Source organism: Heloderma suspectum, chromosome 3 (assembly GCF_057233095.1).
Source record: "Heloderma suspectum isolate Gila_16-S chromosome 3, 16-S_ref, whole genome shotgun sequence".
In the NCBI taxonomy this organism is placed as follows: Eukaryota; Metazoa; Chordata; class Lepidosauria; order Squamata; family Helodermatidae; genus Heloderma; species Heloderma suspectum.
This window is the reverse complement of record NC_139460.1, coordinates 252,832,545-252,860,520: the sequence shown is the minus strand read 5'-3', so window position 1 is coordinate 252,860,520 and position 27,976 is coordinate 252,832,545. Positions and strand designations below refer to the sequence as shown.

General features: G+C 44.2%; 1 protein-coding gene across 3 annotated transcripts in view; it reads left to right on the top strand.

Moving 5' to 3' along the window:
• Positions 1-22,258: 22,258 nt before the first annotated feature.
• The window catches only part of MXI1 (MAX interactor 1, dimerization protein), an 89,812-nt gene continuing 84,094 nt past the window's right edge, over positions 22,259-27,976 (top strand). Inside the window, exon 1 of one of the 3 annotated variants that reach the window (XM_084846286.1) lies at positions 22,259-22,613. In XM_084846286.1, the coding sequence (XP_084702412.1) occupies positions 22,376-22,613 (238 nt within the window). In that variant the 5' untranslated portion in view covers positions 22,259-22,375. The remainder of the gene's footprint in view (positions 22,614-27,976) is intronic. The other 2 variants (XM_084846287.1, XM_084846285.1) reach the window with 2 other exon arrangements.

The following is a 27,976-nucleotide window of genomic DNA, read 5'->3' as shown; positions in this document are numbered from 1 at the left end:
TGAGCATCACCTTGCTGGCATGTGAAATGAGCGCAATTGTGCGGTAGTTTGAACACTCTTTGGCGTTGCCCTTCTTTGGAATTGGAATGTAAACTGACCTTTTCCAGTCTTGTGGCCACTGTTGAGTGTTCCAGATTTGTTGGCATATTGAATGCAGCACTTTAACAGCATCATCTTTTAGGATTTTAAATAGCTCAGCTGGAATACTGTCATCTCCGCTAGCTTTGTTGTTAGTAATACTTCCTAAGGCCCACTTGACTTCACTCTCGAGGATGTCTGGCTCCAGTTCAGTGACCGCACTATCATGGCTATCAGGGACATTAAGATCTTTCCTGTATAGTTCTTCTGTGTATTCTTTCCACCTCTTCTTAATCTCATCTGCTTCTGTTAGGTCCCTGCCTTCTTTGTCCTTTATCATGCCCGTCTTTGCACAAAACGTTCCCTTGAGATCTCCAATTTTCTTGAAGAGATCTCTAGTCTTTCCCATTCTGTTGTTTTCCTCGATTTCTTTGCATTGTTCATTTAAGAAGGCCTTCTTGTCTCTCCTTGCTATTCTCTGGAACTCTGCATTCAGTTGGGTATATCTTCCCCTTTCTCCCTTGCTTTTCGCTTCCCTTCTTTCCTCAGCTACTTGTATAGCCTCATCAGACAGCCACTTTGCTTTCTTGCATTTTTCTTTGGGATGGATTTCGTTGCTGCCTCCTAAACAATGTTACGGACCTCCGTCCATAGTTCCTCAGGCACTCTGTCTATCAGGTCTAATCCCTGAAATCTATTCCTCACCTCCACTGTATATTCATCAGGGATATGACTTAGGTCATACCTGAACGGTTTAGTGGTTTTCCCGACGTTCTTCAGTTTAAGCCGAAATTTTGCAAGAAGCAGCTCATGATCTGAGCCACAGTCAGCTCCAGGTCTTGTTTTTACTGACTGTATGGAGCTTCTCCATCTTTGGCTGCAAAGGACATAATCAATCTGATTTCGATATTGACCATCTGGTGACGTCCATGTGTAGAGTCGCCTCTTGTGCTGTTGGAAAAGAGTGTTTGCTATGATCAGCATGTTAGGTTAGTTAGGGCCCCCAAACAAAGAACACTCTTAGGTCAACCTTCTTGAACCAGGTACCCTCCAGATGTGTTGGACTACAACCCCCATCATTCCCCAGCCAGCATGGCCAATGTAAGTCTTCAGTAGTCAAGGATATACTGCCTCTGAACCTGGAGATTCCATTCAGCAATCATGGCTAATTACTGCTGTCAGCCTATCCTCCGTGGATTTGTCTAGCTAGCTTCTTTTTGAAAAAAACCCTGCCATCTAAACTAGTGGTTATCATCACATGCTGAGGCAATGAATACCCTAAAGGTGTAATCCTATGCATGCTTAGACAAAAAAAAGGCCTACAACTCCCAGCATGCCCCAGCCAGTTGTAGGCCTTTTTTTGTGTCTAAACATGCATAGGATTACACCCTACACTAACTAATGTGTTGTGTGAAATAGTGCTTCCTTTGGTGTGTTCTGAATGTACTTTGGATCAATTTCATTGGGTGACCCCAAATGTTAGTATTAGGAGAGAGGAAGAACAATCTCTCTATATATACTCTTTCTGTACCATGCTTAATTTTATAATTCTCTATTAAGTTACCCTTTCTCTTCTTTTTTCTGCTTTTAAAAGTCCCAGATGTTTAGCCTTTACTTATATTGTGGTTTTTATGCAGTTTTCCCAATTCTACAGGCTGAAATGCCTCTCCTAAATTGCTGGCAGTAAGATCTTCAAGCTACAATGTGCTGATATTTTTGGTGTTGTTGCCCCCCCCCTTTGCCTTTAGCCATGCCTGACACTGGAATGCTCCCCTCCGCCCGCCACACCTTCTCCAGAACTGAATTCGGCATTAATTCCCTGCCCATGCCTTATAGGGAAGCTCTGACCCTATGATAGTTTTGCTTGCTCTTTTTAGATAGATGGACAGAACTGTGTTCAAATGCAGCTGCACTGTAGATTTATATAACGGCATTAAGGGTGCAATCCTATGCATGTTAGACAGAAAAAAGTCCTACAACTCCCAGCATTAACCAGCCAGCATAATGCTGCGAGTTGTAGGACTTTTTTTCTGTCTAAACATGCATAGAATTGCGCCCTAAGGCAGTTTTATTTTTAATCCCTTTACTAATAATGTGCTAGCTGCATGTAAAGATGAACAAGTAGGATAAAACATGACTTGCTCAAATGGGACTGTTTCACCTTTTCCTCCTCCTCTCTTCTCCAGTGCTATCTCTTGGAGTATCGAGATATGGTTGCTTGCTGGCAGCCAGATGATATGACAATCGCCCATGCTATAGAAATGTACGTAACATAGGCTGCAATCCTACACAGACCTACCTGGGAGTAAGTCTCATTGAACTTGGTGGGATTTCTGCATAGACATGCATAGGATTGTGCTGCAGGGAATAAACATCTTTAACACATAGTGTACTAAGTTCTTCGTGATTTTAGTCAATTATGTCAATCGGTGGCCTCTTTGTCAATTTATACAAGGGGCCCTTTACTCTCAGATGACTGTTCCAAGATCTGAAAGGCCATGGAGCAGTAAGTAACAGCATTTGCATTTTGAGTGTACTTTCTCCTCACAATTCACGTGCATACATGAACACACATACACACTTGCTACAACTTGCCATTGAAACTGAGCTTAGCAATGGAAACATATAGCAATATTTGAGAATATGGGATCTCACAGCACACAGCACTGGCTAGTTTTCTCTCTTTCAGAACACATCGTTCTGTACTGTTAATCCATCAAAACTGTCTGGACATAGAACAAAGACACCACTTTATTTATTACAGCACTCACCTAGAAACATGCTCCTCATGGAACCCAGGCCAAATCTACTGGCCCTGATATACCACCTAGAACAAAAACTAGCTGCAATTATATTTACGTCAGTAAGGAACTGGGTCAAGTCTGCGGGAGCATCAAGACTATGTTGTTCAAGGTATAGAATTTTACTTCAATAGGTTTACTGCTCCAGGCCACTTTTGTAACCAAGGCCCAGTTCTACTGTAATACTGTTTGCACAATAGAATTATCATTTGCATTTATACTATGGATGTGCCAAACTACAGCACAGCCATGAGATTTTTTGGTGATAATCAAATAGGAATGTCTCTGAGTTAATCTGGAGATGTATCCGTGTGATATTCTGATCACCTGTTACTGTACATACATGTGTATATGAATGTGTATGTGTATACTTCAGAGCTGCACATTATCTTGAAGGAAGCCTGGAAGCCAGTTCACAATAACCATTTTCATAGAATCATAGTAGGGTTGGAAGGGGCCTAGAAGGCCATGCTCAATGCAGGAATCCAAGTCAGAGCATCCCTGACAGATGGCTGTCCAGCCTCGTCTTGAATGCCTCCAGTGTGGGAGAGCCCACTACCTCCCTAGGTCATTGGTTCCATTGTCGTATTGCTCCAACAGTCTGGAAGTTTTTCCTGATGTTCAGCCGGAATCTGGCTTCCTGTAACTTGAGCCCTTTATTCCGTGTCCTGCATTCTGGGATGATCAAGAAGAGCTCCTGGCCTTCCTCTCTGTGACAACCTTTCAAGTACTTGAAGAGCGCTATCATATCTCCCCTCAGTCTTCTCTTCTCAAGGCTAAACATGCCCAGTTCTTTCAGTCTCTCTTCATTGGGCTTTGTTTCCAGTCCCCTGATCATCTTTGTTGCCCTCCTCTGAACCCTCTCCAGTTTGTCTGCATCTTTCTTAAAATGTGGTGCCCAGAACTGGACACAGTACTCCAGATGAGGCCTAACCAGTGCTGAGTACAGGGGAACTAGGACTTCCCGAGATTGGGAAGCTATGCTTCCATTAATGCAACCTCAAAAAGCATTTGCCTTTTTTGCAGCCACATCACATTGTTGGCTCATATTCAGCTTGTGATCGACAACAATTCCAAGATCCTTCTCACTTGTAGTGTTGCCGAGCCACGTATCCCCCATGTTGTAACTGTGCATTCGGTTTCTTTTTCCTAGGTGCAGAATGTGGCATTTATCCCTATTAAATGTCATTCTGTTGCTTTCTGCCCAGCGCTCCATTCTATCCAGATCACTTTGAATTTTGTTTCTGTCTTCCAAAGTATTAGCTATCCCGCCCAATTTTGTGTCATCTGCAAATTTGATCAGCATTCCCTGCACCTCCTCCTCCAAGTCATTAATAAAAATGTTGACGAGCACTGGGCCCAGGACTGAGCCCTGCGGTACCCCGCTCGTTACCTCTCCCCAGTTTGAGAGGATCCCACTGATAAGCACTCTTTGAGTCCAATTCTGTAGCCAACTGTGGATCCAACAGATTGTAGTTTCATCTAGCCCACTTTGAGCTAGTTGGCTCATCAGGCTATCATGGGGCACTTTGTCGATAGCTTTGCTGAAGCTGAGGTATATTATGTCCACAGCATTCCCACAGTCCACAAGGGAGGTTACTTGATCAAAAAATGAGATCAGATTAGTCTGGCAGGATTTGTTCTTGACAAATCCATGTTGGCTCCAAGTAATCACTGCATTGTTTTCAAGGTGCTTCCAGTTCCAGATGGATTGCTTTATCATCTGCTCCAGAATTTTCCCAGGGTTTGATGTCAAACTGACTGGTCTGTAGTTCCCAGGTTCCTCCTTTTTACCCTTTTTGAAGATAGGGACAACATTAGCCCTCCTCCAGTCATCTGGCACTTCACCCGTCCTCCATGATTCTCAAGAACAGACAGTGGTTCTGAGAGTTCTTCTGCCAGTTCCTTTATTACTCTAGGATGCAGTTCATCTGGCCCTGAAGATTTGAACTCATTCAAAGTACTTAGGTGTTCCTTGACCATATGCCTATCAATCTCAAGTTGCAATCCTGCCCGTTCAGCCTGTACTTCGCCTTTGCCAGGGGGGTCATAGACCTTCTTTTGGGAGAAGACTGAGCCAAAGTAGGAATTGAGCACCTCTGCCTTTTCTTTGTCATCTGTTATTATTTTGCCATCCTTATTTAATACCTGATTTATTTAATTTCTTTCCTCCGTCTTTTACTATGCAGGTAGCTGAAGAAAGCCTTTTTGTTGCTTTTAGCATCCCTCGCTAACCTCAGCTCGTTCTCACCTTTAGCCTTCCTGATGCCATCCCTGCAATTCTGTGCTATCTGCCTGTACTCTTCCTTTGGCCTTCTTTCCACTTCCTATATGTGTCCTTTTTTGTTTTCAGGTCATCCCTAAGCTTTTTGTGAAGCCACATTGGCTTCTTCTGTTGTCTTCCACCTTTTCTTCTTGTTGGAATTGTTTGTAATTGTGCCTTGAGAATTTCCTTTTTTAAAAGCTCCCACCCATCTTGGACTCCTTTTCTCGTTAGAGTCGCTTGCCATGGGACCTTAGTGATCATTGTTCTGAGTTTATTAAAATCGGCTTTCCTAAAATCCAGGGTATGCGTTTGACTACATTCGGCTTTTGCTTCCCTTAGAACCAAGAACTCAAGTATAACATGGTCGCTTTCCCCCAGACTTCCTGTAACTGCTACTTTATCCACTAAGTCATCTCTGTTGGTTAGGATCAAGTAGGGATGGCGGAGAATTTCTCCACAAATCTCGGGGAGGCCGAATGCCAACGCATTCGGCCCCCCGAAATTGGCGCTGAAATTCTCCGCCACCCCCCCGCCACCCCCCTGGGATGGGACTTACCTCCTGCGAATGTCCCTCTCGGCGGTGGGTCCCGGCGGCGTTTTGGCGGCGTTTCGGCAGGGGCGGGGGCCGGTCTTCCGACCAGCTGCTGCCGCTGCCGCCATTACAAAGTAAATCAATGTAAAAACACACACACACACACACGTGATAGGCTACGTAACGATTTATGTAGCCTATCACAGCTAGATTTCCAAAGTCAGCTGTGATAGGCTACGTAAATCGTTACGTAGCCTATCACGGGTGACTTTGAAAAAAAAAAAAAGCGCGTACGCAAATGTCGGCACCGCCGCCATTTGCGTTCCTTATTTGGGCCTGGGTAGTCTACATAAAGATTTACGTAGACTACGGCAAAAATAAGGGCAACGCTATTTGCGTTGCCCCTATTTTCGCTGTAGTCTACGTAAATCTTTACGTAGACTACCCGGGCCCAAATAAGGAACGCAAATGGCGGCGCCCATGGGTGCCGCCATTTGCGTATGCGCTTTTTTTTTTCTTTTCAAAGTCACCTGTGATAGGCTACGTAACGATTTACGTAGCCTATCACGGCTGACTTTGGAAATCTAGCCGTGATAGGCTACGTAAATCATTATGTAGCCTATCACGTGTGTGTGTGGGTTTTTTTTTACATTTACTTTTTTATTTCGCAGCCAGGGAGACAGGGCGCTTCTCCACAGCCTGAATTTCTGCAGTGAGGGATGGGGTGCCTCCCCCCCAGCCTGAATTTCAGCCGGGCGAGGCGGGGCACCTCCCCCCCGGCCTGAACTTTGGGGGGAGAACCGAAGCGCCTCCCCCCCACCGCGAAGCAAGCTGCGGGACCAGGTAAGGGACTTTCGTCCATCCTTAGGCTCAAGTCAAGGATAGCCAATCCTCTAGTTCCTTCCTCTTCTTTCTGTAGGAGGAAGTTATCTGCCACACAAGTCAGGAATTTCCTGGAGACAACATACCTGGCGAGTCCACAGGTCTTCGCGACATACTTGGGTCTCGATCCCACGCAGCAAGGAGTCTCCCACTACTACCACTCTTCTCTTCTTCTTGTTGTAGGCCTGGGTTTCATCTCCTCTGCTTGACTGACCTTCAGCCTCTTTCTCACTCTCATGCAGGTTTCCCTGTAATTCTTCCTCTGCAGGCTGTCCTCCAGTTTCATCCTCAAGTACCTGGAATTGGTTCCACAGCTCCACTGCTTCCACTGATGCAGAGTGGCATCTAGTTCTTCTTCTCCTAACTGTCACCCTTTTCCAAGGAGTATCCTCTACTGCATTTTTCCTCACCTCAGCATTTCTCACTTCTGCTTCAGCTTCCTGTTGCTCTTCAAACTTCTGGTCTTCACTTTGCTGCTGTAGTTCCACCATTCTGTCCAAGAACTCTTTGTGTTCTCTTATTCCCCGGAGGGTTGACAGTCGCCGCTCCAGTCCTCTTACTTTTTCTTCCAGCAGTGTGATCAACTTGCACTTGTTGCAGGTGTAGGCCATGTTGTTCTCAGGCAAGAAAACAAACATTGCACACACCTTGCATGTCACCACCACTGGAGAGTCTTGTCCTTCCATAGCCTCTTTCCCTTTTTGTGTCTAGCTTTCTGATTGTTCTAGACTAGCCTGTGCCTGCTCCTCTACTCACTAGAGGTTAAAAGCAGAGTCCCACTGGTGTGGAAGTGTGTGTTGCAAGAAAAATAATAAAAAAAATGTTTTTCTACAGAGATGAAATCACAAATGGTAATATCAGAATTATAACTGAACCTCTTGCTGATGTTTTGCAGCTGACTGGCAATCGTCCATAATTCTCTCTCTTAAGTGGCAATTAATATGTAGTAGTCTCGATGATTGGCATTTTAATGTAGCCAGTGTACTGGGCATACTTGTTAAGAAAAAGATAGCAAAAGTAGGGTGAGCTTTCAATGTATGCTTCTAGAAATATGATACTTAAACAGGGTATTATCAAGGCAATGTAAGTTCCATACTGTGGAGAAATACAACTGCTGTTGCTCTGCCTTCCATTTAACATGTATTTAACATCAAAAATGTGCTGCTTGCTGTGGAAGACACACTTCTGGCACACTCCCTGCCCGGTGAGCTTATGGTCCACATTAGAAAGAAAATAAAAGGACTGGAGAAATTAGGTTCTTCTTGCGGTCTCTGTGCATCACATATATGGTCTCTGCACCTGCATGGAGCTTCGATTTGGGAAACTTCAATAGCTGAGGAATTCTGGTGGAAACTCTTCCCCCACTGTCCCAGTGCGCATGTCCCTAGTGGATTCCTGTTTATTCCTTCAATTCTCTTTTGACCACCATTGTGGTAGCCTCATGAAGGAACTTCTCCTGCATTTAGTTCATTCTGAAAGCATTTCAAAAGCTGAGGTTGTATTCTTTCCTCTTTCTACTAAAGTTTTCTGTCTTTACTTTTCTGCATTGTTTTTACTTGTATTTGTTTTTTGCAATCCTTATAGGCAAATGGTGCTTAGGGCGCCGTTTAGGAAGTGTGTCTGTTATGGAGGCAAGTTACCACCGACCACCAGATATTTTCTTTGCTTTTTTTTTGCCTTGGAGAAGGCCATGTTGTTGAGGCTTGCCCTCACTGCCAAGCTTTTTCAAAGCAGGTGACACAAATTGCTCAGACCAGCTGAAAGCTGCTCTGTGGAAACAAGCGTTTGAAGTGGTGGAGGAACCAAAGGGTATGGCAGAGAAGCCAACCTCCCCACCAGAAGATCTGCTTGCCACACAGGAGCCTGCTCCAGTGTTGGGGATGTCTTCACTCAACATCGTACTCCTCCGAGTACACCAGATCCTCTCACTCTGGGCCGGTCTTTGATGTTTGCACTGGCTAAAAAGCTGACCAAGAAGGATAAAGCTTCAAAACAGGTGAGTCTATCTTCTTCAGCCTAAAAAGAAGAGGAAAAGGGCTTCTAAAAAGTCAGATGACTTTACTCAGGATTGAGCTTGTCCTTTGGTTCCTACTGCTCCCCATGATCCTGCCTGGGCTTCTCAGGATCGACAGTGACCTCTCATACTGGCCACGTCTCCCACCACCTCAACTCAAGTTTGAGTGTGTTCTTCACTTCCCACAGCTCTCCCTGATTCAGCTCTAGCATCTCAGGATTAACAGCACCCTCCAGTACCAGCCTCATCACCCACTGCTCCTCCAATGCCTCAGGATCAAATACATTCTCCTGTACCCATGGCTGTACCTCCCGCTCCACCAATGCTATTCTTACTGATTCATATGGTGAGTCCTGCTCCTGTGATGGATCCCATTCCAATCACAGTGACACTGGAGGGTGAGATCCAGGATCCATCCCCTATAAATCCATCTACTTTGCCACCTTGTTCTCACCCACAGGAGTACAAAACATTCCAAGATCAACATCCGGAGTCCCCAGATTCACCCTACTCAGTTGGTACCTTTAACAGAGGTCATCTCCCTAGTTTTTATGAGTGAAGCTATGATTGAGATAGATCCAGATCACCATTCTATGACTGGGACAGACATTTGGCTTGGAATGTCTGATACAGGAGACCCCATGATTGGGTTGAAGACTGTGATGACCCATACAGTTCCTACTAGCCTCTTTGCCATCATGACCCTCCATACTGGGAAGCACGTTGATACCGTCGTCTCCCATCGGCTATGGTGTGAAGACCATCAGATCGGGAAGATGTTTTGTCCCGGCCTTGGAAGAGACTATTAAACAATTTTGGAAAGCTCCCTCCATTATGCCACCAATGTCTATGCATTTGGAAGGAATGTGTCAGGTCCAGGAAGCTAACGCTGAACACCTGTTTAAGCACCCTGCTCCCAATTTGATGGTTGTCGAGGCAGTGCAAGGAAAGTCACAGAGGGCACATTCTTCTCCAACTGATAAGGAAGGTAGATGTCTTGATCTACTTGGGAGGAGATTATATTTCTCCACAGCAATGGGCCTAAAGATTTCAAATTATTAGGCAGCTATGTTGGGTTCTAGCTGCTTCTGTTGGAAAAGGTTAGCTGTCTCTTGAGCATCTTCTGGATGACAAGAAGGAACTAGGCCGCCTCTTTCAATCTGAGGCAATGAAATTATTGAGACAACAAATAAACACATCTCACCATCAAGTTGATTGCGACTCAAAGGTCCTCATCAGTTCCATTGCTTGCATCGACATACCTGGTTGCGATCGGCTGGCCTTCCCCAAGAAACTAGAGCCCGCATTGAAGATCTTCGATGGTCAGGGCCTGTTTAATGCAAAGACTGACGACGCATTAGACTTGCTGCAGAAGGCCCATACCAGAGCACATTGCAAGGGGTTCATTTCACAGCAGCCACCCCAACAACAACACTGGTTCCAAGGCTTTACCACCAGATACCAGCCCCAACAACCGGCTTCATCACAGCAGCAGCATTCTCAGCCAGTGGCATCAGGAAAGTCTTTCTCGACTTCCAAGGTTTGTAGTTATTGCTGCAAAACTGACAACAGAAATAAGCCACTGCCTTTGACTCGAACCCCTTTCTTCTTTGTCCTTTTGCTCGCCTTCCCATCTTTGGAACTCTTCTGTCCTCTTATCATCTGGCATGGCACAACATAACATCAGACTCCTGAGTGCTTTCCATCATACAGAGGGGCTACAGGATAGAGTTCAATTCCCTCCCTCTGCTCAGTGCCATGAAAGTCATAGCTCCATCACCTGTACTCCATCAAGAAGTGAACACACTTCTCAGGAAGGGAGCTATCATGCCTGGCCTGTGTTCGCATCTCTGTGACAGGTACTACTCCAGGTACTTGATGGTACTGAAGGATGGAAGGCTCTGGTTGATCCTGGACCTCCGAAAACTAAACCTGTATATTTCACCCAGGAAGTTCCACAGGGACTTTCTGGCTCCTATCTTCCCTCTTCTCTCCTGAGGAGATTGGTTTGCCTCTATAGACCTCAAGGATGCAAATTTTTACATCGCCATAGAGGAATCACACCATTGTTACCTCTGATTTGCTATTGGTTCCAATGCCTACCCATTCCAGGTACTACTCTTCAGCCACGCCACTATGCTGAGAGTATTCTGTTCCCATCTTCAAATGCAAGGTGTCGAGGTGTACCTGTACATTGACAATTGGCTGTTGGTGATGTCAACACAGAACCATCTTCTTTGGTCTCTAGAGGTGCCCTGCAATCTCTTTCAGTGTCTGGGACTATCCCTCTATCTCAAAAAAAAAAATCTCATCTGCATCCTACACAAGTTCTGCAGTTCATTGGGGCACAGGTAGACTCCTGCTTGGGCAGGGCATTCCTCCCTCAGGACTGAATGGAGGTACTAATGTCGCTGGCAGAGGAGTTAAATGCTCATAACTCCATCTCAGCACTCAAAGCCCGACATTTATTAGGCCTTATGACTGCAATGACATCTGGGGTCTGCTACCCTTGGTTGAATATGAGGTCTCTGCAGAACTGGCTCATACATAACTTTGATATCAAGCTGGATGCCTGTCAGACCAAGTTGCAGCTCTCACAGGACATCAGGGACTCCTTACGATGGTGGACAACAGGGCATGCCCTTCCTTCAACCCTTACCATTCTGAGTAGTAACTACAGGTGTGTTGCTCTCAGGATGGGGAGCTCATTGCTAGGCCTCACGGTCCATGGACAATGGTCAGCCATGGAGGCGGGTCAACACATCAACGTCCTAGAGCTCACGGTGGTGAAAAAGGCCGTTCAAGTGTTTGAGTGAGACCTAATGGGCAGATTGGTCCAAAACACCTCAGACAATATAACGGTCATCATGTACCTGAACAAGGAAGGGGATACAAGATTGCTCCCCTCTCCTTGCTGTAATACTAGAGATCTTTTGGTGGTGTTCACCTCATCTGATTGGATTGGTTGCTGTTCATGTTGCCAGCATGGACAATATTCTGGTGGACCAGCTCAGCTGTATCAAGCTTACCTCCCATGACAGGGAGTTGGACAGATCAGTCCTGAGGACTGTGTTTCAGAATTGGGTCACACTACACGTGGACTTATTAGCCACTTGGGACAATGCTGTGTGCTAGAATTTCTGCAGCTGAGCAGGTCGCAGTGCAGGTTCATGGGGAGACGCTTTCATTCTCAAATGGATGGGAACATTGTTCTCCTCCACACACACTTCCACGGATCACCAGGGTTCTGGCAAAAATTGGGACAGATGGTACCAAATGCATCCTCATAACTCTGTGGTGGCCCCACCAACCATAGTTCGCCCTGCTGCTCAGGATGGCACAGAGTTGGTACCATTGTCTTCCAACACATCCGTCTCTTCTCACCAGGGAGAATGGCCAAATCCAACACCCAGACCTAGTGACTCCCCATTTGACAGCATGGAGGACTGGGTGACAGAGACTGAGCCAGTCCCAGCACCAATACAAAAAATCCTTCAATGCTGTTCGTAAGCCCTCTACACATTGTTCATATGCAAGGACATGGACTGTTTTTTCTGCCTTTGCTTGCGCTGAAGGTTTCCACCCACTCCGGTGCTCCTTGCACTAAATACTCCAATTTCTACTTTCCCTCTTCAAGAAAGATCTCAAACTGTCATCATTATGAGTTTATTTGTCTGCTGTTTCTGCTTTTCACCTCCCGCCGAGGGCTTTGCTGTCTTCTCACATCTGACAGCAAAGAGATTCTTGAAGGGGATCAGAAATCTGGCACCACCAGTTCGTTCCACAGTACCGAGCTGGAGCATCTCTGTGTAGTGCTTAAGGCACTTTCATCCAAGCCCTTTGAGCTACTAGCGGCTACAGACCTACACCTCCTTTCTTGGAAAGTGGCGCTTTTGGTGGTTGTTACATCCACACACTGAGCCAGTGAACTCTGTGCATTCAGAGTAGACCAGCCTTACCTCACTTTTCACCGAGATGAGGTGGTACTCAGACCTAACCCCATCTCTTGCCAAAAGTCATGTTAGATTTTAATTTAAACCAGGACATTATTCTGCCTGCATTTTTTACTTCCTTGTCTATACCACTGGAGTCGACCTTGCACACACTTGATGTGCACTGCGCTTTGGCCTTCTTAGGGGTGTACGAAACACTTACCTGGTTCCTCTGGGGCCATCAGTGGTGTGGGGGGGGAGGCACTCCGTGTCCCCCCCCCGGAATCCTCCCAGGCCAGCTGTGTTCCGTGGCAACTCCGTGGAGCCGCCGGCTAGGGCTGGCCGCAGCCGGAATTCTGGCCGCTGCCAGGCTGCTGTGGCCACAAATGGCGGCTGCTAAGCCAGCCGCCATTTGCGTGGCTGCCAGCCGTGATAGGCTATGTAAGTAATTACACAGCCTATCACGAAAAAGGCAGCCATGCAAATGGCAGCCGCTACGCCATTTGCGTGGCTGCCTTTTTCGTGATAGGCTACGTAAATACTTATGTAGCCTATCATGGCAAAGAACAGGGGTGCAAATGGCGTAGCAGCCGCCATTTGCACCCCTGCTCTTTGCCGTGATAGGCTATGTAAGTATCTACGTAGCCTATCACACTAAAGCAGCCATGCAAATGGCGGCCGCTACAACGACCGCCATTTGCAGCTGCAGCAGCCCGGCAGTGGCCGAGAGACCAGCTGTCGGGGCCGCAGCCGCCGTCGGAGCTGCCGCTGGAGCTGCATCTGCCGCCAGGTAAGCTCCGTCCCCGGGGGGATTCCGCGGGGTGGCGGGGGGGGGAAGCTGTTCCGCCACGGATTCCGGGGGGCTGGATTCTAAAGAATCTGGCCTCACTGGAGTCCATGGCGGAATTCTCTGACATCCCTAGGCCTTCTATAAGTCAAGGACTGAACAATTCTGACTCTCACCTCACCTATTTGTCTGTTATGGCTGCAAGCATAAGGGCCAGCCACTTTTGGCTTAATGCCTCGCATCTTGGGTCGTAAAGACTATTGAATTATCATATGAGCTGGCTGGACTTGAACTGTCTGGCCCAGTCCATGCTCACTCTACTCGTGTGGTAGTGACATTGGTTGCATTTGACAGAGGGGTTGCCATCCCTGAACTGTGCAGTGCTGCAACATGGTCAACACAGACTACTTTTATGGGATATCCGGTTGGAGCCATGGCATCCTGCAGTGATTTGCGGAGCTTCACAGGTTGCTTATCTCAAACAGCTGTGAAAAGTTTGAGAAACCTTTTAATCTTCCCCTGGAATTAAAAGGGGAAGCTTACAGTACCATCTAGACTAAATCTTGGAAGAACACCTGCTTCTGCAGAGAAACAGAGGGGCTGAAATCTAAGATTAGATGATGGAGTGTTATCTACTGAACACTTTTTGAAACTCCTAAGCAATTAGGAGACATAAAGACAAACGGCTCCAAATAGTATTTCTGAATTTAAACTACCAGCAATACCTGAGGACTTCTAATTAAATCTGCGTGTTTGTTTTTTTATTTCTGCAATTATACTTGATTGTTGTGCTTTTGAAAGTGGAGGATGGCAGTACCAAAGGAAAAAAAGACAGGCTTGAGAATGCCACCTACCCCTGCCCCCCAATTGCGCCCTCGGCAAAGGTTTCTAGAAATGCCGGAGATGAAGAAGAGTTGCTTGCTTTGATAAAAACTATGTCTTCTCAGCCAGCAGACCAGTCAAAGAAACAATTCAGGACTCAATTACTGCCCTTCAGGGGGCTGTGGATTTAATTAATATCTCTTTTCAAAAGATGGAATCGAAAGTTAATGCTCTTGAAGGTCGGGTTACTGCTCATGAAATGGCCATTGAAGCATCTCATAATATTTTGTCTGCTCGAATTGCTCAACTGGAGGCTTGTACACGTAGAACGAATCTATGTATCCTTGGTATTAAAGACGTGGCTACTGGTATAGGTTTGGCTGAATTTATGGATAAACTTTTGCATGAGCTATTTGCTTTACCATCTGATTTTTTACTTGATATTGAGCATGCATATTGTGTTCCTGGTTCAATACGTGGCACTAAAGGGACTGTTATTGTTCAATTTTCACGAGTCTCTACAAAAAATTATCTTATGTGTTTGGCAAGAGAACGAGGTGAGCTTCGGTGAGGACCAGCAAATGACAAGTTTAGGCTCTTTCATGATTATACTAAAGAAATCGCTGACAAAAGAAGGCAATTCACCAAGGCGAGAAGTTTGGCAAAGCAAATTAACCTGCAATATCATATTAAATATCCAGCTACATTTTGCATTCTTTTTGAAGGCCAGGTGAAAAGATTTTTGGATCCTGATGCTGCAGAATAATTTTTAATTGGTATTAAAATTAAAACAAGGGAACCAACTTTCTCAGCCTCCGGAGTTGGAACTTAGCCATCTTTACTGTTTTTTTGATGTGCTGTTTGGGCTATAGCTGATAACAGGTCTAGGCAGTATGCCAGAGTAAATGTTTGCATATTTTTGTTTTCTTTCTCCTTTTTTTGTGTTATATTGTAATAAAATACCTATTGGTGTGAGTATCTGTGTGTACACATATAAATATAATTTTAGATATGATATTACTTAAAATATACACACGATTTGCTTTTGTTTTTTACTTTTTATCTTTTTGTAAACTTTTTTTCTCTTTTGATTATTATTAATATTATTATGGGATTATTATTATTACTATTTCTTGTTGGTTAAACCTTTAATGTTTATTAATACATGTTAACTGAATGGTAATGTATGGCCAATGGAAATGGATTGTTTGCTCCCATTCCTTTGCTATAAGACTGAGGTTATGATATTGAAATATAAGGTTTACTGTTTGTAGTGTAGCGGATTGAAGATTTAATAATACTTGCAATGTTTGGAAGAATGCTGTATACATATAATCTACAATTGGATATATATTTGGATATTTGGTTTGTTCTTATTGAAGTTTAATATAGTCCTTTATTTTCTTTATTTTCTTTCATTTTTTCTCTTTCTTCTTTGCTATCCTCCCTTTTTTCTTTTCCTCAGAATACTGTAATGTTGGAAACTGAAGATTCTGATTATGTTGTTAGTAGTGTATATTTCATTTATAAAAATAAAATAAAAATAAAAATAGATTCAAAAAACAAAACACAGTCTACCTTTATTAGACATTACAGATTGGATGTTCGGGCTAGAGCTGACTGTACTTTCAGTCCTTTCTTCTGTATTGTAATAGGACACCAACCCACCACGTTGTAAGTTAGCTTGCTGCTCGCCCATATGTGTGATGCACAGAGGCCACAAAGAAGAAAGACCGGTTGCTACCTGTAACTGTAGTTCTTTAAGTAGTTATCTGAACACAACCCACTTGCCATCCCCTCTTCAGTGTCATATTCAAGTTTGATGTTGGGTACCAAAGGTATTTCTTCTCAGTTTTGAGGTTACAGTGTCGGTCTCAAGGAAGTGAGGGGATGAGTAGGAACCCACTAGGGACATGTGCACTGGGACAGGAGGGGAAGGGTTCCCACCAAAATTCCTCAGCTATAGAAGTTTCCCGAATCGAGGCTCCATGCAGGCACAGAGGCCAAGTGGCAGTGGAAGAACAGATTGAGGCCCATGTATAATTAGGCCCCAGTCCTAAACTGGTATTTGGCAGCACTTTTGGATTGGATGAGAATGAACAAACTGAAATCTAAGCCAAACAAGGTGAAAATATTGTTGGTTAGAGGCTCTGGTAACCCTAGATTAGGTGTTCAGCCTATTGTGGATGGGGGTTGCATGCCCCCTGAGGCCATACATTGGCATTTTGAGAGTACTTATGGATTTGGATATCCAGGTGACAGCAATGGCTGCGAGTGCTTTTTATAATTCTTTCTAATACACCAACTGCACCCTTTCATGAGATCAGACATGGGGTGCTTCAAGACATGGCTTTTATTGTGCACTTGCCCTGCCTCATTCACAGAATTTTAGGTGAAAGCCCAGATGTCATCTTCTTCCACTTGTAACCCTCCCTTGTTTTGACACCACTTCTTCCATCTTTTTATCAAAGAAAATCAATTAAGGAGTGAAAGATGGAATAGCTGTACAATGTCTTTTCATTGATAGTGTCAGAAGCCATCCACCTAAAAGCAACCCTGCTCTCAGTCATTCATATTCTTATCACAAGCAGGAAAGATTACTGTAATTTATTATTTATTTATTTCATTTATATCCCACCTTTCTTCCATGATGTAACTCAAGGTGGCTATATGTGGTTCCCAGGTGGTCTCCCCTCCTCTCAGACCCAGACCTGCTTAGCTTCAGTAAGGTGGCTGGCTCATGTGCCTTCAAACCATATCCTGGGTAATGTGCTTGATGTGGGGCTGCCAATGAAGACAGTCTGGAAGTTTCAATTGGCTATGACAGTTCTAATGGGAGCTGCCCACTCAAAGCATATTACCGTGATCCTTCACCAATCCCTTGTCAGCCAATTTGCTTTCAGGTCAATTCAGATGTTGGCTTTGACTTTTAAAGCCCTAAATGTCCTGGGGCCAGATACCCCAGGAAGCTCACCCATCAATAGGAGCTTGCCCAAAACCTCCTCTCCACCTCAGCAGCCATCCTTTGGGTCCTGCCGTTGTCAGAGATACAGTGGTTGGGGTGGGTACCTGGGAGAGGTCCTCTTCAGCTCTGATGCCAGGATTTGGAATAGCCTCCCAGGACAGGTATAATTGCCCCTTCTCTGCCTGCATTCAGTTGGGCAGTGATGACACTTTCATTTAGGAAGAATTCCGATTTTAATGAGATTTTTAATGGGAATTTTTGCTGCTGTTTTTATATTTTTAAAAATCCTGCACTAATCTGTTGTTTTAGTTCTCTATATTGTTTTAAGTAAGGCTTTACATTTTGTACTTCGTATTATGTTTTAACTGTGTGGTAAGCTGCCTTGTATACCTTGGTAGTAAAAAGGTGGGATATAAATTATTAATAACAACAACAATATAGTTGTTGTTGTATCAGTTGCACTGGCTCCCAGTTCATTTCCGAGTGAAATTCATAATGCTGGTTGTTACCTAAATGGCTTTGGACCTGGCTACATGAAGCACCACCTCCTCCCATGTGAACCTGCCCATCTTTGAAGACCAGCTGTTGCTCCCCTCTTGCGTGTGCAATTGTCTTCAGTTGCATGGTTGGAGGCAATGTGTGAGAGGGCTTTCGTAGTGGTTTGGAACTTCCTGCCCCAAGATGTTAGGTTATCTTCCTCTTTATCTGTTTGACTCTGTAGTTGCTTTATTTGATGTATTGATTGATAGTCTTGGCTCTTCATGTTTTGTCTTTGCTGCTACTTTAAACTGGTTGTAAAGGTACTTTAATATCTGATTATTATTGTGTTTATGGGTTTTTTATATTTGGAAGCAACTTTGAATGATTTGTTTTGAAGGGGAAAAGTGTCTTCAGATGCATGGTTGGAGGCAATGTGTGAGAGGGCTTTCATAGTGGTTTGGAACTTCCTGCCCCAAGATGTTAGGTTATCTTCCTCTTTATCTGTTTGACTCTGTAGTTGCTTTATTTCATGTATTGATTGATAGTCTTGGCTCTTCATGTTTTGTCTTTGCTGCTACTTTAAACTGGTTGTAAAGGTACTTTAATATCTGATTATTATTGTGTTTATGGTTTTTTTAATATTTGGAAGCAACTTTGAATGACTTGTTTTGAAGGGGAAAAGTGGGATATAAATTCTTAAAATAAAATAATTAATATCTCACTCGACACAAAATATTGCAAAATTTGGTGAACACCCAAATATCTCAATTGAAATATATTATGCAAAGGGGATTATATATTTGTATATTGTGAACTAGTGGAAAATTCAAGGTAGCCCTGAACTTAAGCCTTATTGAGATTATCAAGTCTGAAGACTCCCCCCCCCCACCCGAATTGAAGGTGACATCATAGAGCAGGGGTAGGTAACCATTTGGGGCCCATGGGCACATTTCACAGTTTGAAAACCTGTCCTGGGTACCACTGTAAAATGGCTGCCATGGCTGGCCACCAGCTTAATTTCCTAAGAATGTTTCTGAGCCCCACCATATTGCCCAGAGGCTTTAATGGGAAATGGGAATGGCAGCAGCTGCAGGCCTTCACTTTGCTTCAAAGCAATCCCAGCTGCTAGTAAGAATGTATGTTAATTAAAACAACAACAACTGAGAGGGGTAGAGCACCTTGGAGGGTGCCAGGAAAGGTGTCCAAGGATGCATTGCTGCCTACAGGTACCACGTTGCCTACCCCTGTCATAGAGGCATCATGACACCTTGAAAAATTATACCTATATCTTGTATGTCCATAGTTTTTGAACTTTAATTTTTGTGTTATAGTTCTGTCAAGGTCTTTCCAGACTATTGTCTATTCCACAATAAAAACATGGATGTTACTCAGTAGTTCAGTGGAATCAAGTGTCTTAATGGCATCACTGACTACAAGCAACATGTTGTTCCCTCCCATGTCCATGTCAGCTCTTTTTAAAGCATTTTATATTTAATTTATGTTTCCAACTTTCAGAGGCTGTGTTCTTCTCAGTACTACTCAAGTGGATGCACCCATGTAGCCTTTTAATATTTAGAGAAAAGAGATGGCTATCCCGATCCTCTCATAGTCATGCTGCTGGGAATGATGGAAGTTGTAGTCCAAGGGCACCAGATTGGGGATTGCCACCGTTCAAACCTTTTCCATGTTTTCTTCAGTTCTATACTGTGTGCCACATCCACTAGTAACTGAAATTCATGTTTACTCTGTTCAACTAAAACAAAAAAGACACTCCCACCCACCACACAGCAAAGCTACCCACCTCAAGCCATTGTGTGACAACAGGATATTTCACTGTTTATTCTGGAAAAACACTACTTTAGCACTAATAATGAAATTTTGGGTTTTTTTCTGCCCATATAATGCAAAATGGACCAAATCCCAGTCCTGATTCAAAAGCAATAGCATGATATCCAGTTCACATGTCATAGATGGTACAGGGGAAAATTTATTTATTCTTATCTTTAGGAAAATGTATAACCCACGCTATTCAGTCTGAAGACTTTCATTGTGGCTTACAATTAAAAACATAAATAACAACATTGATAAATTAAAACAGAAGTGCCAGCATAATTTTCAAGTACAGAAAATTAACTCCAGCATTACAACAGATGCAAAACAATTCACAGTAAAAGGCTCAGGTAAATAAAATGTCTTCACCCACTGCTGAAAAAACATAATCATAAGCACCAGGCAAGCATCTATGAAAAAAATGTCTCACAACTGGTGCCACATCTGAACAGGCCCTTTTCCTAGTCACTCTGGTTTGTCGTTCATAATGACACTGTTGCCTCTCTACTTTTACAAAGCTAAGTGATGGGCACTCTGTCATATGAGGGGGGAATCTACAGACCATAAAGTGGGCAGGGGAGAGCTGGCGGAACTATGCTAAAATTGAAACTGACTAGCATCAAAGCAAGGTTTTCAGAAGTCCTTGCCAGTTTCAGCCCACCAGCACACTAAAATCTCAAGAACTGACAATACCAGTGTATCTTGTCAATTGTGCCTTCCCAACATGTATACACATGATTTAAATATTTTCCTCTAAACTTCTGCGATTAATAGGTCATGTTTGAAGTAGCAACCAGAAATTGGAAATCATGAAGAGCTATGATACAAAAATCTTGATTAAAAAGCAGTATGTTTCTAACCTTTAATATATATTAACATATCTATTGAAGACAGATAGAAAGAACCCATTTTTTAAGAACATAAGAACCATGCTGGATCAGACCAAGGGTCCATCTTGTCCAGCATTCTCTTCACACAGCGGCCAACCAGCTGTCGACCGGGAAACCACAAGCAGGACACAAGCGCAACAGCACCCTCCCACCCATGTTCCCCAGCAACTGATGTACATAGGCTTACTGCCTCTGGTACTGGAGGTAGCACATAGCCATCAAGACTAGTAATGATCGATAACCTTTTCCTACAGGAATTTGTCTAACCCCCTTTTAAAGCCATTCAAATTGGTGGCCATCAGTACATCCTATGGTGGCGAATTCCATAGTTTAACTATGTGCTATGTGAAGAAGTACTTTGTTTTATCTGTCCTGAATCTCCCACCAATCAGCTTCATGGGATGACCCTGGGTTCTAGTATTTTGAGAGTACTTTATATCAAGCTGATGGTGTAAAGTGACTGGATGTACAAATGCTCAATGGTTCACCCATGCTAGAAATCACATGTTATCAGTGATGCATGCTATGTCAGCAGCTATTATCTTTGCATTTTGTGTGCATCAGAGTCTTTGCACCCATAGCAAATTGCTGGATTAGGTCAATTGTCTGTTTAAAAGCGGGGGAGGCTGTTCTACTCCTTTAAGTGCTGGGATGCTACTTTGATAACAAGGTTTTCCTCATTTTGTGTGTTCATAAATGACTCCTTCCTAAGTTAAGCTAGACCCAGTGTTGTCAGATTTCAATAGGCTCCTGCTCTTTAATTTACTTTCTTAGGAACGTATGTGCCTATGGCCTAATCATGAAATATGGGGGAATAAAAGGAAATCTCTAACCCCTGAGACCAATTCTGGCATAGCAAATGTGTTACTGGTCACTTTGTGATACAATCTTGTTTTCTCCTTCCCAAATGTGTAAGGCCTGAATGTTCATAGCTTTGCCCTTGCATGCTTACTGACTCTTACGCATGTCCTGTCACGAGACAGCACTCAGCCATACTTTTCATGCAAGAAGCTTTGCTGTACGCAAAGACACACAGAAAGGCAGACTTGAAGGTTGCTCAGTTGTGCTTCATGCTCAGCTAACCTCAACCAGTAATGCTTTTCCTGAACCGAAAGCACTTCCTTGTAAGGAAAAGGTGTGAAACCTGCCTTGGCCCTGAGTATTTTGCTGTGTGTAACGTAGGCATCTGTGTTCTACAAAGAGGTCATTCCATGCCTTTCCTACATAGGGGATGCTATGAGGCTGGTATTTGGAGGCAAAGGAGCAGGCTTGCATTGTGAGGTTTAAAATCTGTTTTTAAAAGTGATAAAAGAACCCAGTAAATTCTATAGTATCTGGCTGGTGTTTGTAGAATCTGGGAGAAAGACAATATGACAATAACAGCTTAGCTGATGTAAATGGCTTTTGAAGTATAATGCTTATTATGTTGATTTATTTGTACTGTGTGATTTCAACTTTTATGTGTTTATTAGAAAACAAAAAATACATTATAATCTACTGCACCTTTTCTGAATGGCCTTTGGCTCAATCCTTATTCCCGACTGTAAGCAAGCTTTAAGTACATCTAGCTGCATTTGCCTACGTTTTCCTTTTTATCCTTGTCTCTCCCTTCCTTCCTCCTGTTGTTTATTCCACTGTCTATTTTAGAATCAGTCTGTAAGCTCCTTGAGGGCAGAGACTTGTCTATTTTTGCACATGTAACTTTGTAAAGTACAATATGCACTGGTAGAATCAACTGTGATTCTATGGTTTTAACCCAATGGGAGTTTATCTTATACTTTGGAGTAGGTTCTGATTCCAATGGCTTTTAAAAGTGATGCAATCTCTGCTTAGTCCTTTGAGTAAAACAGGAATAAAAAGAAAAGACTCTCCTATTTCCATTGCCACTTTTTATTTATAGGAAAACCAACTCGCACTAGGACCTGCCCGGAGTCTTTGAATCAAGAGGTCCCTTGATTCATTCAATCTCTCCTAGACACACACACGCGCGCGCGCGCACACACACACACACACACACACGCACACAAACTGCAACAAGAGGAGGAAAGTCGGCCAAAAGGGCTTTAAAAATTGCAAAGTTTCCATTTGCAGAATCAATGGGGAAACGTGGCAGGCCGAGGAAGGAATTCAAATGCGAAGATGATGGTGTGGAGGCTGCTTTAGGGCAGCAGCACCAACTGCCCGTGGCAGATAATATGTCCAGGTGCCCGTTCAGTGACATTTTCAACACCAGCACTGAAGACTCCATGGAGAAGATCAACACTTTCCTACAGAATGTGCAGATTTTGCTGGAAGCAGCCAGCTACCTGGAGCAAATCGAGAAGGAAAACAAAAGTAAGTGGAGTTTTGGTTTTGTTTGGCTCCTTCTTCTTCTGCTCCTTAAAAATTAAAGGTGTGTATATATATATATATATATATATATGCGATGTGCGATGACAACAGAATATGAAGAAAATGTTTATGAAGATGCAACAAGACAGACCGAGCTGCGGTTGCCAGATCAGGCTAAACTGTTCATTTTTCAGTCTTACAATTACAAATACAACCAGCGAGAATAGTCTTCTTTAAAAAAAACAAAAATGCGCCAAGTGATCTCGGTTTAAAGAAAAAATCCATTTAGGAAAACATTGCTTTTGTTCAGTTTTCTTAGAAAACAAAAACAAACCCACCACCGTGTTATCTGTAAAGTGACCCAGAACAATGTCGTCATGTTTCAGATGCATTTTTTATGACATGTTTTCTTGTGAAATCACACGTCCCCATAAAAGGCTCTCAATGTGTCAAAAGCAGGAGGGGGGGGGGGTTGTCAGGAGAGAAAAAGGGAACTGACCAAACTAGGAGATTGTGTGGGGGAGGGGAGACAATGCAAAACAAACTTTATGATTGCCTAGGTAAGGAAACCGAAAATACTTCGAAGGTCTTACGGAAAGGGGAGAGGAAAAAGGCTTGTTTATATTTTTAAACTCTTGCCTCCTCCATCGCCCCCCGCACGCCCGCCAGCCAGCCGAAGAGAACGTGATTCCCTCCTCCCTAAAGAAAACCTAGCCGAATAATAAGTGCAAGGAACAAAAGGGGGAAATAGGGATACATATACAGATATATGTATTTTCCCTCTTGTGGAAAAGGATTTACCAAACACCCCTCCCCCTCCTTGCTAATGTTGCCGTCAGCGAGAAGAATAATCCACAGAGAATCGCTCGTTTGTAACGTCTTTTGAGCAGGCTCCTAGAACAATAACAAGCACGGAATAATTTTACCCAACGTAGCTTGGGGTTTAATCTCGCTTAATAACAAGGAAGGTCAGGAGGAAGAAGGGAAATAAAGCGATGCATCGCGTCAGCCCCTGCAGTGTGTGTGTGTGTGTGTGTGTGTGTGTGTGGAGGGGGGGGGAGATTTAGCTCCCCTCGGCTTTAAGTTTATTATTTGTATGTTTCAAGGTCCCTATGCATGATGTGTTGGCTCATCGGATCAATTGGGCCTTACAGATACAGGGCTCCCCCTTCTGTCGCTCCCCCTCCCCAGTGTAAATTTCCATTGCAGTTAGACTAGCTTAGCCTTTGTTGATCGTCGCTTTCTCTCTCTCTCTCTCTCTCTCTCTCACCCCCCCCCTTTAAAAAAACGAATAAGTGTATATGGGTGTTGTTTCCGGGATGATGGTGTGTAGGGCGAAGACTTCATAAAGCCTTCCCTCCCTATCATCGAGTTTTGTAATGGCAAAGGCCTTGCTGTCATCAATGGGGATATTTTTTTTAAAGAGAAGCTTGCTTCCTTGTCAATCCAGTTCCTCCTCAGTCGCCCAACCAGTGTAGGGCCCTTCGGTTAACGCTACCCGATCATTCAAGAGAGATGAAGCTAAGTCAACGGAGTAGAGAGTCTCCCCGCACCTCTCCCTCTTTTTTCTTGGGAAGTCACGTAGGCAAAGAGCAAACTAGCCAGGTTAGTCAATGGCATGGGGGTGGCAAAGGGAGGTAGGGACGGGCTGGTTGATGGTGGCGTCTCTACTTCTCTTCTAAGCAACTTGGCCAGAGTGGGACTGACCAGTTTATATTGGTCACCTCGTTTCATTAGCGCAGGTGATGGTGTAGATATAACTGGGTCAGCCTTACCAGTCTCCCCCCTCCCCCTTTCCATGTCACCAAAAACAGACGTGCACCAAAGTAGCCAATTTCCTCAAGAGAATTTTCAAACGCATTCGTTCGATCTTTAGGATGTTTCCCACCTTTCCCCTCTCTTTCTTTACTGCTGCATTAAAAAGGCACACCACAACAGGAAAAAACAAAAACAAAAACTGTGTTTCCATCCAGCAATCGCGATCACTCACCCTAAACCCACAAAACCTACGCATTATGTACTCGTTATGTACTTTCAGTATGAAACACAGCCCCTCCAGTTATCTTACGTGGATTGTGGTGCTGACAGTAGCTGAACTCAACAGTAATTTTGCTTACAGGGGAAGATGTTTGTTGTTAAATGATGCTGTCAGTTTAATGGTATATTTTATACCCCCTTTGAATCAGCAAGGAATATGCTATAGGACCCCCCTCCCTTCCATTATCTCCCCCTTCTTCAGCCCAATTTATTTGAATTCACCAGGTGTCTCCTGAAAGGCCTATATAACTGTAAACAGCAGCACTAATCCGAACTTCTTTTTTTTTAATCATCCCGTATTTTTGGACGCTGTCCGAGCCATTTGGGTAAAAATGGGAGATAAATCTGGCGTTAGCTATTCAAATATTAATGACGCCTCGATGGAATCACGCTGCCGTCCCCACGGGCCCATACTGAAGTCTATGGCCACTGTCGGTTTGCGGATTAGAATCTCCACGTCTCCAGGGAAGGGTGGTTTGTTTTCTCCTCCCCTTCCTCTTGGGGGAGTAGAACTCTCTCTTGGATTTGGGACAGTTTTTACACGCTTTTTTTAAAAAAAAAAAAACCGGGCAGATGCTGGTGTTTATCTTTTCTGCACCTAGTACATTTGCAAAGACTGTGCTGGAGCATCCCAGGTTGAGGGCAAGCCGCGCGTTCGTACCTTCCCTAAAACTTTTTCCCCTGTTTAATGTGACTATTCGGTGCAGATTTGTAGAACTTTTAAAAAACGTAAACAAGGCATGAACATTTCGGCAGCGTCCATTCACCGCCCCCCACACCCCCCTCCTCCAACTTTCACCGAGGCCACAACACACACACCGCCGCCGCCTCGGGTGCACCCTGATCTGCCTGGCTGGGTTCGGTATAATCAGCCTCCGCTCCTCCTCCCTCTGTGAACCACATGGTTTCCACATGGAGACAAACTCCTCTCTTTCCATTGGCCCTGCTCTCACTCGGAAGGCGCGGCTATTGCAGGCCTTTCCGCCAATGGGACGCTCCCTGGTCCCTATGATGTCACGCGTTGCTGAGCCTGGAGATCAATGGGAGGTGCCCGCAACCGAGCGAGCGTCCTTGTTGGGGGAGTTGTGGTCCGATGATGTCATAGCCTCTCGGCTTAAAGCGGCAGGGCGCCGTGTCTCGCGCGCGCGGCTTTGGCCCAGCGGACGAAGCGCAGTCGGAGTGAGGGCATGAACGGGGCCCGCGCCACCCAGCCCTTTCCTGTTTATGCAACGGGAGAGGGGATGGCAGATCTCCTTGCGCGCTTTCCTGCGAGATTGCAAAGCAAGAGGTCCAGTGTTCTCTCTGTGGCGCGCGTGCCTTCCTAGCTATGCACGCGCCAAGGGAGACTTGCGCTTTGCGGAGCAGTAAGAAGTTATTTATGTTGGAAAGGCGGAGCGGCTTCTCTCCGTATTTTTTCCCTAAGCAGGATTTGTGCCCTTCAAGGTACCAGACACGAATATGGCCCTATGAAGATCAAAGTTTCCAGGATGTTTGCAGCCTCCTGTTTGCAGTGCTTCTCTTTGCTTTTAAGTTACTGGACCCGCAAAGACTTAAGAAGCCAAAGCCAGTGCATTACCGTAAACTTTCGTGCGGAGGGAAACACTGTTTCGCGGTCGCCCCTTGTTTACTAGCTGCACAGTTGTAGTGCCGTATTTCCAGACGGAAACGGAACGACGGCTGTGTAAGGCGAATGGAAGTTTATGGGCAAACCGCAGCTTCTTTAGGTTGCTCATTGGCTTTGGGTTGATTTTTTTTAATGCAAATTAGATTACCCACCTTGCAACACACTGTGTGTGCGTGTGCGCGCGCGCGCTTGTGTAATATACCTACGTGGAGAGCAAAACGTTGCAGTATACTAGGAATTCCCAGTTGTGCCTGAGTTGGGGGAAAGTAATGTGTACAATTTCCTTTGTAAAATTAACAAAGGAATAAATTAAAGGAAAGAAAAGGCAATCCTGACTTATTGTCATTCTGTTGCTGATTCATTTTAAGCCCCTGGCCTGAAAAGCGTGGCTTTACCCTAAGAAAATATATTTTTATGACACATTGCACCTGGCAAAATATATATATAATTGCTTAAGTATTTATCATTCTCACGTTTCTGGTGCCTGTTTATCATTCACACTGGAGCAGGAGAGCTTAGTGGGTTGTTTTCATTTTCTGAGTCCCATACACCATATGTCATTGTCTTCACACTGCAGGCACCTTACTGCTTGAGGGAAATAGCTGCCTTAATTTTATTAAAGCCCAATACTCCGATATAATTAACAATAATAGCTATCATCAAAGCTGCATAAATACATTTTGCAACCAGTTTAATAGGAAACAATGATACATATCAATGATACATGTTAAAAACCCCATTTCAAGTTAAAGACCTAAAACACTATTAAAAGTGTGTGTGTGTGGGGGGGGATTCCCGATTACCACACAGTTCTGTTCATTTCAACTCCAACATGGGTAAGTGCTTGTGTTACCCAACATGGGTAAGTGCTTGTGTTGTAGGTCAGCCTTCTGCAATTTGGTGGCCATCAGATATTTTGGACTACTAGGTAGCATGACCAGAGCCAGTGTGGTGTAGTGGCAAGAGAGTTGGACTGGGAGCTGGGAGATCCGGGTTCTAGTCCCCACTCGGCCATGGAAGCTCACTGGGTGACCTTGGGCCAGTCACACACTCTCAGCCCAACCTACCTCACAGGGTTGTTGTGAGGATAAAATGGAGAGGAGGAGGATAATGTAAGCCGCCTTGGGTTCCTTGCAAGAGGAATAAAGGCGGGATATAAATGCAATAATAATAATAATAATAATAATGACCATTGGCCATGCTGGCTGGGGCTCATGGGAGTTGAAGTCCAAAACAGCCAGAGGGCACCAGGTTGGGGAAGGTCAAAATGGGAGCAATATATATAAGAGTATATCCTTTTTGTTATTATGGAGCAGTTGTGAAACCAAGAAACACTTTTGGTTTTTCTAGACTGTCTGTGCAAGAATAATTATTCCCTACATTCTTTGCTAGTCAGTTCACCAATGGAACAGTATGGTCTTCTCAGCCTCTGGGGAAGTTATGATGAAGATGATAACATGATCTTAATAGTTATTTCTAAAAATGTAGCATGTATGGCACTACAGTGGTTAGTATTTGAACTTTGGGGCCTTGATAGTTGATGCCTCTTGCTTCTTTTTTCTTCCCCAAAGCCCAGAGGTCCATTTTACGTATGATTTCTGCAGCAGAAGCATTTTGTTTAAAATTGATGGTACTGAAACCCCCACCTACATAATGAAAAGTGTTTGGGGGTGCTCCAGTGTCTTGGAAGAAGAGCATCTGCTGA